Consider the following 12,831-nt stretch of genomic DNA (forward strand, 5'->3'; position numbering starts at 1 on the left):
AGATGTGATGATATCTAACCGTGTCAATGTTGCATTCTTTCAATTTAATGTAGTAAATTGCATTTCTATTTTTGTGAAAGGATATATGATTATTAAACGTTCAAAATTTCCAAACTAATAATTATTTATATTTGCTTTTTTTGTTAAACTTTTTTAGGTATCCTACTTAGCTAATGTTGTCCGTCTAACCCAGACCCCCGAAGCCTTGTTTAATCACTGGGCATGGGAATTGGTTGTCAGATTAAAGCTGCGCAGTAATCATCCATGCAGTGACCATGGTTGGCCACCTAGCAACAACTCTTTTACTGCACCTGAAATGAATGAGTCACCAGCTCTCCATCCTCTTTTTAAAGCTGTAAAATCTGGCATTCCCATTGGTTGTTATCTTGCACTTTCAATGACATCAATAGGTCACAGGTAAGTCATGTTAGACTATTACAAACTTTATATATTCAAAAGAATTATGACAAAGATTTGTTATTCTTTATTAACAGTGGTGCAGCAGATAGTGCTGCTGCCACACAGCTTTTATTGTATTGTACTGGAATTAATTTATTAGCCAAGTATGTAAACATACAAGGAATTTGATTTGCCAACGGTCATACAAAAAAGCAACAAGATTTATAACCACATAAAAATTAAACACAGAATTAAACAGCCACCACAATGGTATGTGAGAATCCAAAGGGTACACAGCATAAGCGGAGACCCACAGCCATCAGTTCATTGTTTGGGTCCACACACACGCTCCTTCACCGTGATGTGACCAGAGTTATACCGACCGCTGTTACTCTCTCTGCAGTCCCTGTCCGCACGAACAATCAGAAAGCCGACCACACTTGCACCAGACTCCAGGATGTCCTCATGGAGCCATGTCCCCGTTTGGTATTGGTATTAGTTATTATTGCCACGTGTTTGGCAATACAGTGAATACTGTGAAAAGCTTTTGTTTGTGCGCTATCCAGTCAAAATAACTCATACTATGCATGAGTACACTCAAGCAACGCACAAGTCTAACAGGGAGTGCAAAGAGACAAATACCTAACTTCAGAATATAATGTTACAGCATTGTAGCATTGAAATTACAGAGAAAAGGTCCAAGGTCCACAATGAGATGGATTGATAGATTGAGACTACACCCTAGGTTATGGGAGGAACATTTAGTAGACTGATAATAGAAACTGACCCTGAATCCGATAGTACATGCTTTCAAGTTTTTGCATCCTGCCCAACAGTAACCATATAACCATATAACAATTACAGCACGGAAACAGGCCATCTCGGCCCTACAAGTCCGTGCCGAACAAATTTTTTTTTTCCCCTTAGTCCCACCTGCCTGCACTCATACCATAACCCTCCATTCACCTTCTCATCCATATGCCTATCCAATTTATTTTTAAATGATACCAATGAACCTGCCGACACCACTTCCACTGGAAGCTCATTCCACACTGCTACCACTCTCTGAGTTAAGAAGTTCCCCCTCATATTACCCCTAAACTCTGTCCCTTAATTCTGAAGTCATGTCCTCTTGTTTGAATCTTCCCTATTCTCAAAGGGAAAAGCTTGTCCACATCAACTCTGTCTATCCCTCTCATCATTTTAAAGACCTCTATCAGGTCCCCCCTTAACCTTCTGCACTCCAGAGAATAAAGACCTAACTTATTCAACCTATCTCTGTAACTTAGTTGTTGAAACCCAGGCGACATTCTAGTAAATCTCCTCTGTACTCTCTCTATTTTGTTGACATCTTTCCTATAATTGGGCGACCAAAATTGTACACCATACTCCAGATTTGGTCTCACCAATGCCTTGTACAATTTTAACATTACATCCCAGCTTCTATACTCAATGCTCTGATTTATAAAGGCTAGCATACCAAAAGCTTTCTTTACCACCCTATCTATATGAGATTCCACCTTTAAGGAACTATGCACGGTTATACCCAGATCCCTCTGTTCAACTGTATTCTTCAATTCCATACCATTTACCATGTACGTCCTATTTTGATTTGTCCTGCCAAGGTGTAGCACCTCACATTTATCAGCATTAAACTCCATCTGCCATCTTTCAGCCCATTTTTTTCCAAATGGCCTAAATCACTCTGTAGACTTTGGAAATCCTCTTCATTATCCACAACACCCCCTATCTTGGTATCATCTGCATACTTACTAATCCAATTTACCACACCTTCATCCAGATCATTGATGTACATGACAAACAACAAAGGACCCAACACAGATCCCTGAGGCACCCCACTAGTCACCTGCCTCCAACCCGATAAACAGCCATCCACCATTACCCTCTGGCTTCTCCCATTCAGCCACTGTTGAATCCATCTTGCTATTCCTGCATTTATACCCAACAGTTGAACCTTCTTAACCAACCTTCCATGAGGAACCTTGTCAAAGGCCTTGCTAAAGTCCATATAGACAACATCCACTGCTTTACCCTCGTCAATTTCCCTAGTAACCTCTTCAAAAAATTCAAGAAGATTAGTCAAACATGACCTTCCAGGCACAAATCCATGTTGACTGTTCCTAATCAGACCCTGTTTATCTAGATGCTTATATATATTATCTCTAAGTATCTTTTCCATTAATTTGCCCACCACTGAAGTCAAACTAACAGGTCTATAATTGCTAGGTTTATTCTTAGAACCCTTTTTAAACAATGGAACAACATGCGCAGTACGCCAATCCTCGGGGACTATTCCCGTTTCTAATGACATTTGAAATATTTCTGTCATAGCCCCGGCTATTTCTACACTAACTTCCCTCAATGTCCTAGGGAATATCCTGTCAGGACCTGGAGACTTATCCACTTTTATATTTTTCAAAAGTGTCAGTACTTCTTTTACTTTGAACCTCATAGTATCCATAGCTACTCTACTAGTTTCCCTTACCTCACATAATTCAATATCCTTCTCCTTGGTGAATACCGAAGAAAAAAAAATGTTCAATATCTCCCCCATCTCTTTTGGCTCTGCAGATAGCTGTCCACTCTGTCTCTCCAATGGACCAATTTTATCCCTCGTTATCCTTTTGCTATTAATATAGCTGTAGAAACCCTTTGGATTTACTTTCACCTTACTTGCCAAAGCAACCTCATATCTTCTTTTAGCTTTTCTAATTTCTTTCTTAAGATTATTTTTACATTCCTTATACTCCTCAAGCACCTCATTTACTTCATGCTGCCTATAATTATTGTAGATCTCCCTCTTTTTCCGAACAAGATGTCCAATTTCCCTTGAAAACCAGGGCTCTTTCCAATTTTTACTGTTTCCTTTCAACCGAACAGGAACATAAAGATTCTGTACTCTTAAAATTTCCCCTTTAAATGTCCTCCATTTCTCTTCTACATCTTTCCCATTAAACAAAATGTCCCAGTTCACTCCTTTTAAATCATCTCGCATCGCATCAAAGTTAGCCTTTCTCCAATCAAAAATCTCAACCCTAGGTCCAGTTCTGACCCTCTCCATAATTATATTGAAACTAATGGTATTGTGATCACTGGACCCGAAGTGCTCCCCAACGCATACCTCCGCCACCTGTCCCGTCTCATTTCCTAACAGGAGGTCCAGCACTGCCCCTCCTCTAGTAGGTACCTCTATGTATTGCTGCAAAAAACTATCCTGCACACATTTTACAAACTCCAACCCATCCAGCCCATTTACAGAATGTGTTTCCCAGTCTATGTGTGGAAAGTTGAAATCTCCCACAATCACTACCTTGTGCTTACTACTAATATCTGCTATCTCCTTACATATTTTCTCTTCCAATTCTCGTTCCCCGTTTGGCGGTCTATAATACACCCCTATAAGAGTTGCTACACCTTTCCCACTTCTCAATTCCACCCAAATAGCCTCCCTAGATGAGCCCTCCAATCTATCCTGCCAAAGCACTGCTGTAATATCTTCCCTGACTAGCAATGCAACACCTCCACCTCTTGCCCCTCCAATTCTATCACACCTGAAGAGGAACAAGACTGAATGATTAGGGTGATAAAGATCCTTAATTATGTTGGCTACTCTCCCAAGTCAAGATGAAGTGTAAATGGAGTCGTCGGTGGGGAGGCTGATCTCTGTGATGAACAGGACTGCATCCATAACATAGAAAATAGGTGCAGGAGGAGGCCATTCGGCCCTTCGAGCCAGCACCGGCATTCATTGTGATCATGGCTGATCGTCCCCAATTAATAACCCGTGCCTGCCTTCTCCCCATATCCCCTGATTCCACTAGCCTCTAGAGCTCTATCTAATTCTCTCTTAAATCCATCCAGTGATTTGGCCTCCACTGCCCTCTGTGGCAGGGAATTCCACAAATTCACAACTCTGGGTGAAAAAGTTTTTCTCGCCTCAGTCTTAAATGGCCTCCCCTTTATTCTAAGACTGTGTCCACTGGTTCTGGGCTCGCCCAACATTGGGAACATTTTTTCCTGCATCTAGCTTGTCCAGTCAATAGACAATAAGTGCAGGAGTAGGCCATTCGGTCCTTCGAGCCAGCACCGCCATTCAATGTGAGCATGGCTGATCATCCCCAATCAGTACCCCGTTCCTGCCTTCTCTCCATATTCCCTGACTCCGCTATCTTTAAGAGCCCTATCTAGTTCTCTCTTGAAAGTATCCAGAGAACCGGCCTCCACCGCCCTCTTGAGTACTATCAGTCCTTTTATAGTTTTATATGTTTCCATAAGATACCCCCTCATCCTTCTAAACTCCAGTGAATACAAGCCTAGTCTTTTCAATCTCTCCTCATATGACAGTCCCGCCATCCCAAGGATCAATCTCGTGAACCTACGCTGCACGGCCTCAATCACAAGGATGTCCTTCCTCAAATTAGGGAACTCTCTTGCAATTTCTGGCAATCTTGGGCAAAACCTTTGCCAAACAAAGTTGTGATACATTTTGATAGTTTGCTTTCTACATTGTATCTGCAGAAGTTGGTAAGAGTCATCCTCTGAGGGAGTAGAGGTGTTGGTTTGCTTTTTTAACCATAGATTCAATGCAGTTGGTCCAGGACACGTTGTTGTTGATATTTACATCTAGGAGCTTAAAGGTCTTGACCATTGATCCATTGATGTTGGTTGGCGCATATACCAATCAGCATCAATGGATCATTGGTCATATACCAATGGCGCATATAATCCATTGATGCTGGTTGGCCTTGTTCCTGAAGTCAATAACTAGCTCCTTTGTCTTGCTGACATTAAGGGATATGTTGTTGCCTTGGCGCCATGCAACTGAGCTCTCTATTTCTTTCCTGTATTCTGCCTTGCCATTGTTCGAGATCCATCCACTACCGTGGTGTGATCAGCAAATTTGTAGATGGAATTAGAGCAGACTTTGGCCATACATTCGCGAGCATAAGGTTAGTATAGCAAGGAGATGAGAATGCATCCTTGTGGGGCACTGGTGTTCACAATCATCATGGAGGATGTTTTGTTGCCTATCCACACTGATTATGGTCTATGGGTCTGAAAGGCAAGACTCCAGTGAGGGGGGGGGGGGGGGGGGGTTGCTGACTCCTGGGTACTGTTTTTTGGAGATGAGTTTGGTTGGGATCATTGTTTTGAAGGCGGAACTATAGTTAATAAATTATAGTCTGATATAGGTGGTCTTGTTATCTAGATTTTCCAACAATGTGTGTAGGGCCAGGGAGATAGCGCCTGTCATGGACCTGTTGTGAAGGCAGGCAGACTGCAGTGGATCCATTTTGGTGTATTGTAAATGTTAGAAATTAATATATTGTTGTGATGACAACACGAATTTAACTCGTCTTTCCCGATAACAAACTTATACAGTGTCCTTGGCAGCTGGACCAATATTAAAACGCCAATCTAAAATAACTCTTAAGAGCATAATTATATACTGTAACGTATGAACAGATTTTCATAACAGCTTTATATACTGGCATGTTTTACTTAAACATGTGAAGTTAGTATTACAATCTTCTGAAAAAATGATTTTCTTTTTTCTAGCGTTGACAAGTTTTGTTCTGAAGGCATATCTCTTCTAGAAGTACTTGTACAGTCAAAGTATCTTAAAGCAGTAGTCCATGTGTTAGATGAGATCTTGCCAATCTTCTACTCGTGCCAGTACTATCTTCTGAAAAATGAACAGTTAAGTAAAAGTTATTTTATATCCCACTGAACATAAACATGTAATAAATATGTTGGGTTTTTTTTTAATATATTTGTTCAAGATCATAGTCCTTGGCACTACGGTTTATAGAATGCTTTAAAGCCTTCTTTGCATTGTTAGAAAACATGAGAGCCAATTGGGAACTTCAAAAGGAAATGGCTGAAGCGAGAAACATAGAAAATAGGTGTAGGAGTAGGCCATTCGGCCCTTCGAGCCTGCACCGCCATTCAATATGATCATGGCTGATCATCCAACTCAGTATCCCGTACCTGCCTTCTCTCCATATCCCCTGATCTCTTTAGCCACAAGGGCCACATCTAACTCCCTCTTAAATATAGCCAACAAACTGGCCTCAACTACCTTCTGTGGCAGAGAGTTCCAGAGACTCACCACTCTCTGTGTGAAAAATGTTTTTCTCATCTCGGTCCTAAAGGATTTCCCCCTTATCCTTAAACTGTGACCCCTTGTCCTGGACTTCCCCAACATCGAGAACAATCTTCCTGCATCTAGCCTGTCCAACCCCTTAAGAATTTTGTAAGTATCTATAAGATCCCCCCTCAATCTTCTAAATTCTAGCGAGTACAAGCCGAGTCTATCCAGTCTTTCTTCATATGAAAGTCCTGACATCCCAGGAATCATATATTCATACATACATATTGTATGTATCTTGGGCGTAATAATTTCTACAAAATACGATTGTCACAGAGACATTTAGGCCATCTTATTTTCTCTTTTTTTTAGCAAAAATCACAGAATTACATAAAATTGTAATAATTTTCAAAGATAGAATTAAATTTGTTTTAATTATTCTAAGGTTGCAATGACAAATTGTGTAGACCAATATTCCTACAATGTTTGTTGAAATCTTGAATTGTTGATGCCGCAGTAAATACTTAATGACACAAACTAATACAACAATTCTATCATAAATATTGGTTATTTTTTTCTTTTAATTCTGTTTATTCTAATAAATCAAGTCACTAGCATGATTGGACTCATGGAAAACAAGCATATTTTAATAAATTTACTAGACATGTTCACACGGGAGGGCTGGTCCCCCAACGCAATAATCCACCTCTTCACTAATTCCAATATTGCTGGCCAGTGGGGGGGGGGACTTTCTGGAGCGCTAGTATGGATGTTGTGGGCCGAGGGGACTATTTCCAGCGACATTTTAGACATTTTTCATCTTTTTCTGAAGATCACAGCAATGAAGGAGGAAACTCTATCCTGGCCTGGATTTCACAGGGAGCAAATGAAGGGAGGAAGAAAAATACTGGGGTGAGGTTTAATACTTGCAGGGGGAATACTTACTGATGGGCCGAAGGGACTCCAGGACTAGTACAGGCCAGATGGGCCGAGGGGGCTCTTTTTAAAAAAAAAATTCTGAGTGAAATCTCAGTGAAGGCACTTTTTCTGGACGTTTCCTGGCCTGGCATGGGCTTTTTGGGCCAAAATGTTCCTCCTGGGCTAATATGGGCATTTGGGCCAAAACAGACTGGTTTCTTGGCTAATGGGGGGCCTTGTGGGCTGAAATTAGTTGTTTTAGGCAGGCCAAACAACTCATTTCATTTCATTTCCAATTGCATTGCAGTTTCAAGCACAGGGCAGGCCGAATAGCTCTATGCATTTTCATTTCACTTCCATTGCCATTGCAGTTTCAAGCACAGGGCAGACCAAGCCAAACAGCTGGTTGCATTTTCATTTCATTTCCATTACCTTTGTACTTTCAAACACAGGGCAGGCCAAAGCCAAACAGCTGATTGCATTTTCACTTAATTTCCATTGCCACTGCACTTTCAAGCACAGGGCAGGCTCAAGCCAAACAGCTGATTGCATGTTCATTTAATTTCCATTGGCATTGCACTTTCAGGCACAGGGCAGGCTCAAGCCAAACAGCTGAGTGCATTTTCATTTCATTTCCATTGCTATTGCAGGTTCAAGCACAGGGCAGGCCCAAGCCAAACAGCTGATTGCATTTTCATTTCATTCCCATTGCCATTGCAGTTTCAAGCACAGGGCAGGCCAAACAACTCATTTCATTTTCATTAAGGGCTAACAAATCATTTATTCAAGTACATTGCATACACACAGTGTTCTGTAGTTACCCAGCTCAGACAGAGAGTCGTGACCTCTCCCTCGCCATCTTGCAGACAGGCTGAGCCACGCCCACACTTCCTGGTTTTATAGTCTCCCCTCCCACCGGAAGGGGCATGGCCTTCATGGCAGTGATTGACAGGAGAGAGAATCTCAAGATTTTTTATACGCTAATGTCTTTTATTTTTCATCGATGGGAAAAATCCTCGGGGCCTGCGCAGCGAGGGAGGACTCTGAGTAAGATGGACAAAAAATCACAGCCATATGTGGTCGCGTTTTTTCTAAAATCAAAGCACAGTGCAAACAGGAAGTGGTCAAGATGAGACTTTTAATTATATAGATTTACAAAGCCACATATTATAGACTCCATCATCAGGAATAATATAATATTTTTAATGAAGTAGACTAGCTGGACATATCATTCATGTTAGGTTACATATGAACATTTGAAGGTAAGAGGCAGAAAAGCCTACTTCTTCCATCTCTACCTTCTTGTTACAAAGCAAAGTGTCCTCACTGCGATTAGTAGTCTTCACGATATTGCAATACATTTTTTGTTTAAAAATATGTGGTTGTCAATCATGATTAAGTTGGTATCTTGAGTGTTAAACAAATGGGAGTCATCACTAATTTGTTTCTTCATCCAACAGGTTTTTATCATCTTTGCAGCTTTTTCTTCAGACTGACAGTGTTGTACCTCAGGGGATGGCTCAGCAGATGACCCAGAGAGTAGCACAGCATTTAATTGGCATCAGTTATGGTGAAAACATTAAATTGTTAAACAGTATGATGCAGGTAAAATGAAACATAACAATCGCGCAATAGAGAAACGGGTGCATTTATGTGGTGTCTTTCATTACCTCTGAGTGTCCCATATTTTGGCCTCCACTTAATATTCCAAAGTTATGTAGGCAAATGTTGCTTAGAGTCATAGTGTAAATGGCCCTTCAATGCAGAAACTGGCCTTGGTGCTACAGTTAAGGCTTGTTTCTACAGCTGTTGCCTATGCTTCTGGTAAACTCGAAGCATGTGATATCAAACAATTGTTATACTTCAATTGACATTACTCTAGATACCCATATATGTCCATCTTCAACAAAAGGACTCTAAAGGTTCCTCATTAAATTTCTCTCGGGCAGCAAGTAAAATTATGGTTCTGCAAAAAGGAATTTTTAGACCACTTTCTGAACTATTTAACATTAAGAAGGAAGAATTCCTCAAGGTGGCTTGAAGCACAGTATTTCTCTCATTTCCAATGAATGTTTGGTTTTATATTTTTGTACGGTTGAATTAAGATCATATTTTTAAGAATACACAAGGCATTTAGTATGTAAAAAAAACTTTATTCTACGTTCAATTAATCATAATTAGTCATTGAACTGATATTATATTCTGAAAAATAATGCTGCTTATCTTTATAGACTCATCTTGTTGAAAGCAGTAAACCTGGCAGAGTGGGAATTGCTGATGTTTTGGAATTCTGGATTCAAGTCTTTACGAATCAGCAGCTGTGGCACCGAGATAAAACTGTTTTGTTTCTAATGGATAGTCTTTGTAAGACAGCATTTCTGCATCAACAGGAAGACTGTTTACAAAAGTCACTTTACCAACAGCACAAGGTATCTCAGAAATTAAATTTTCAAGTACACCCAAATCTAAATTAGTTAATTGAGTCAAAAATGAAACTTGCATTTGCTTTCATGTAAAATATATTAACGTCAGTATTTACAATGTAAAAGTATGTCCGTTAAAAGTGAATCATTGATTGGGGAATGTTAATTTAATAAATTCCAATATATTTCGCCCATTTAAAACTGTGTGGCGGCACCCAATGGTAGGCCACGGGCGGAGCGAGCCCTCGGCTCTGGAAGGAGGAGTTAGGTGTCTCGGTGTGGGAGCCAGAGGTGATGGGGTTGATCCTTTGGGGTATTTAAGGTCGGGCAACGCCCATGCCCGTTGTTGGAGTGGGAGCAGCACTGTAATAGTAATAAACACGTTTCATTCACACAACTTTGTGTTCCGACTAATTCTTGGCTGGACTCCTGCGAGTCCCCGCTATAACTGCATCATTTTAGTAGTCTATGAGGCTAAGTGGGAGCCGTAGGGTCCCAGTCACACGGGAGGCCTGGGTGGAAGGTGGGGGGGGGGGGGGGGGGGGGGGGGGGGGGGGGGGGAAGGGGTGTGTGGCGGAGAGGGGGTGTGGAGGAGGGGTGTTTGGGGAAAGGGAGGTGTGGGGAAAGGGGGGTGGGGTTGATGAGGGGGGGTGCTCACCCTGCACCTTCAGCTGTCGGCCTCACGCAGTAGATCCCGGTCCCTCTCCGGCTTCACTCAGAGGCTTCCGGTTCAACTCAGCAGTTTCCGGCTAGTCGTGCTGGTCGCCGCAGGAGCAGCACGCGAGCTGCTCAACACACTGCGCCCCTTCAGCTTTTTATTCTCCTCGCCACGTTATTGACAGCGGGTTCCAGAAGGGGCAGTTTTTACAATTTTTAAACCTTCATGTACTATTGTACTTTTGTGCTATTTCACCGATCGGAACAAAACCTATTTGACTTGCAGCAGGGGAGAATGGTGAGTAAGGTGGCGAAAAATCATAGCGTTATGTGGGATCGTCTTTGTGCAAATTTAATTACAACGCAGACACAGTGGTCAAGATGAGAGTTTTAGTAATAGGATAGATAGATAGGCAGGCAGACAGACAGACAGGCAGACAGACAGACAGACAGACAGACAGACAGACAACTAACAAGTTATCCAAAACTCTAGTATAATGTTTATTGAAAGCCCCCTAATAGCGATTTTCCTTTTGCCAAATGTTTAGAATGCTCTTGGATACCATAGTGATCGTGGATTATTGACTTCATTCATGAGCTGGATGATAGCTGGCAACATAACACCCTCATTCATCGAAGGCAATGCTACTGCAACTGAGGTATATATTTAGCTAATTTTTTGCAAAGATAAGACATTTGTAAACCAATAAGCAAGTCTGACTATTTCCTTAGTGGTGCAATGTTTGTCTGATTATTTGTTTTCCTTTAAGGAAGTATTTATGTTACAGACACAAAAATTTGGAGTAACACAGCGGGAGAGGCAGCATCTCTGGAGATGGGTGACATTTCGAGTCGAGACCCTTCTTCAGACCCTTATTCACCCATGCCTTCTCTCCAGAGATGCTGCCTGTCCCGCTGTGTTACTCCAGCTTTTTGTGCTATCTTCGGATGAAACCAGCATCTGCAGTTCCTACTTACACATATTTATATTACAGGTCTGGTTTTCCTGGATCGTATTCAATATGGAGGCAATTTTTGAAGAGGATTCTCAACTTCGTCGGTCTATGGAACTTGAATTAATAAGCAATTCTTCAGTTACTCCAGAACAAGCCTTAAAGGTATATACGACATAGCAATGTTAGCTACTTATACGTAGTTTAACTAACATCTTCCACACTCGAGGTGATCATAAAATATAATTTATATAATTGCTTGTAGAGTATTATCGTTTGTTTGTTAGCTATAAAGTAATTTGTTACTTAACTTTATTAGGATATTCCTATCTATATTAGGTGACAAATGTAGTGAAACCTGTAAATTGTGTTTTCTTATAGATACTATTTTTGAAATTGTCATTATATGTTTTTTAATGTTATGACCCCTTTTGTCTCCTTTATCTCTAGCCTTTATCACTTACTTTACCCATCTGCCAATCAGCACCCCTCACCTGTATTCACATATCACTTGCCAGGTTTTGTCCCACCACAAACATTTTCTCCAGCTATTACAATCAATCTTAAGAAGAGCCCTGACCAAAAACATCACCTATCCATTCCCTCCACTGATGCTGCCCGAGTCACTGAGTTACTCCAGCACTTAGTTTTTTACCAGTCAGACTTGATGGCTTTCCATTTCTATCGACAAATATTCCTTTTAAAAGGCTTCCCTTTTAACAGGGATATTTTCTTCCCTTAGTATGCCAGGTGAATTACATTGTATATTTTGATAAGAAGCTCCTGTGTTATCAGAGGAAGTGTAAAAAGCCACGTACTTGTTAACTAGCTATCTTCCTTTCATTTATTTGAAAGGGAAAAGTAAGAACTTTATGAAAATGCATGACAGATATTAACATTTGGAAACTGATTTGTGCAAACAAACTGTTAACCTAGTTATTTTATAGGTTTAAAAAATATATTTTTATACATTTTAAAGGTTTTATAAGGTGACAATTTAGAAAACTGATTGTAGTGCAAAACCAATATAACCGTTCTTTATGAATTCACTTGCCCATCAAAAACACAAGATCTTGTCTTGTTTCAAAAGTCTGTGGAGAATGCTTTGGAAAAATGTAGCATATGTTTATATAACATTTTCCCATTAGTAGTATATTTTATTCTCTTTTGTTTTACTACTTAATTTAATAATCTACTTCCCGATATAATTATATTATCTGTATAACAAAGTTCTGCTGTTCCTATCCTAGATCACGCCCATTCCCTAATAACTCATCTTGATTTCACATTCGTCACTAACTTCCCCCCCCAATGTAATCTCCTTCTGCCCACAATCCAGTAACTGACCCACTAATATTGGCTTCATGTT

At 40.6% G+C, this 12,831-nt stretch overlaps 1 protein-coding gene across 1 annotated transcript in view; it reads left to right on the plus strand.

The window, feature by feature from the left end:
* Positions 1–12,831, plus strand: part of epg5 (ectopic P-granules autophagy protein 5 homolog (C. elegans)) — a 129,716-nt gene that overhangs the window by 54,296 nt on the left and 62,589 nt on the right. The window contains 6 exon segments of the mRNA XM_055633414.1: positions 158–417; positions 5,980–6,120; positions 8,890–9,034; positions 9,661–9,858; positions 11,058–11,168; positions 11,505–11,627. Coding sequence (XP_055489389.1) covers positions 158–417; positions 5,980–6,120; positions 8,890–9,034; positions 9,661–9,858; positions 11,058–11,168; positions 11,505–11,627 — 978 coding nt within the window.

Source organism: Leucoraja erinacea, chromosome 1 (genome assembly GCF_028641065.1).
Source record: "Leucoraja erinacea ecotype New England chromosome 1, Leri_hhj_1, whole genome shotgun sequence".
In the NCBI taxonomy this organism is placed as follows: Eukaryota; Metazoa; Chordata; class Chondrichthyes; order Rajiformes; family Rajidae; genus Leucoraja; species Leucoraja erinaceus.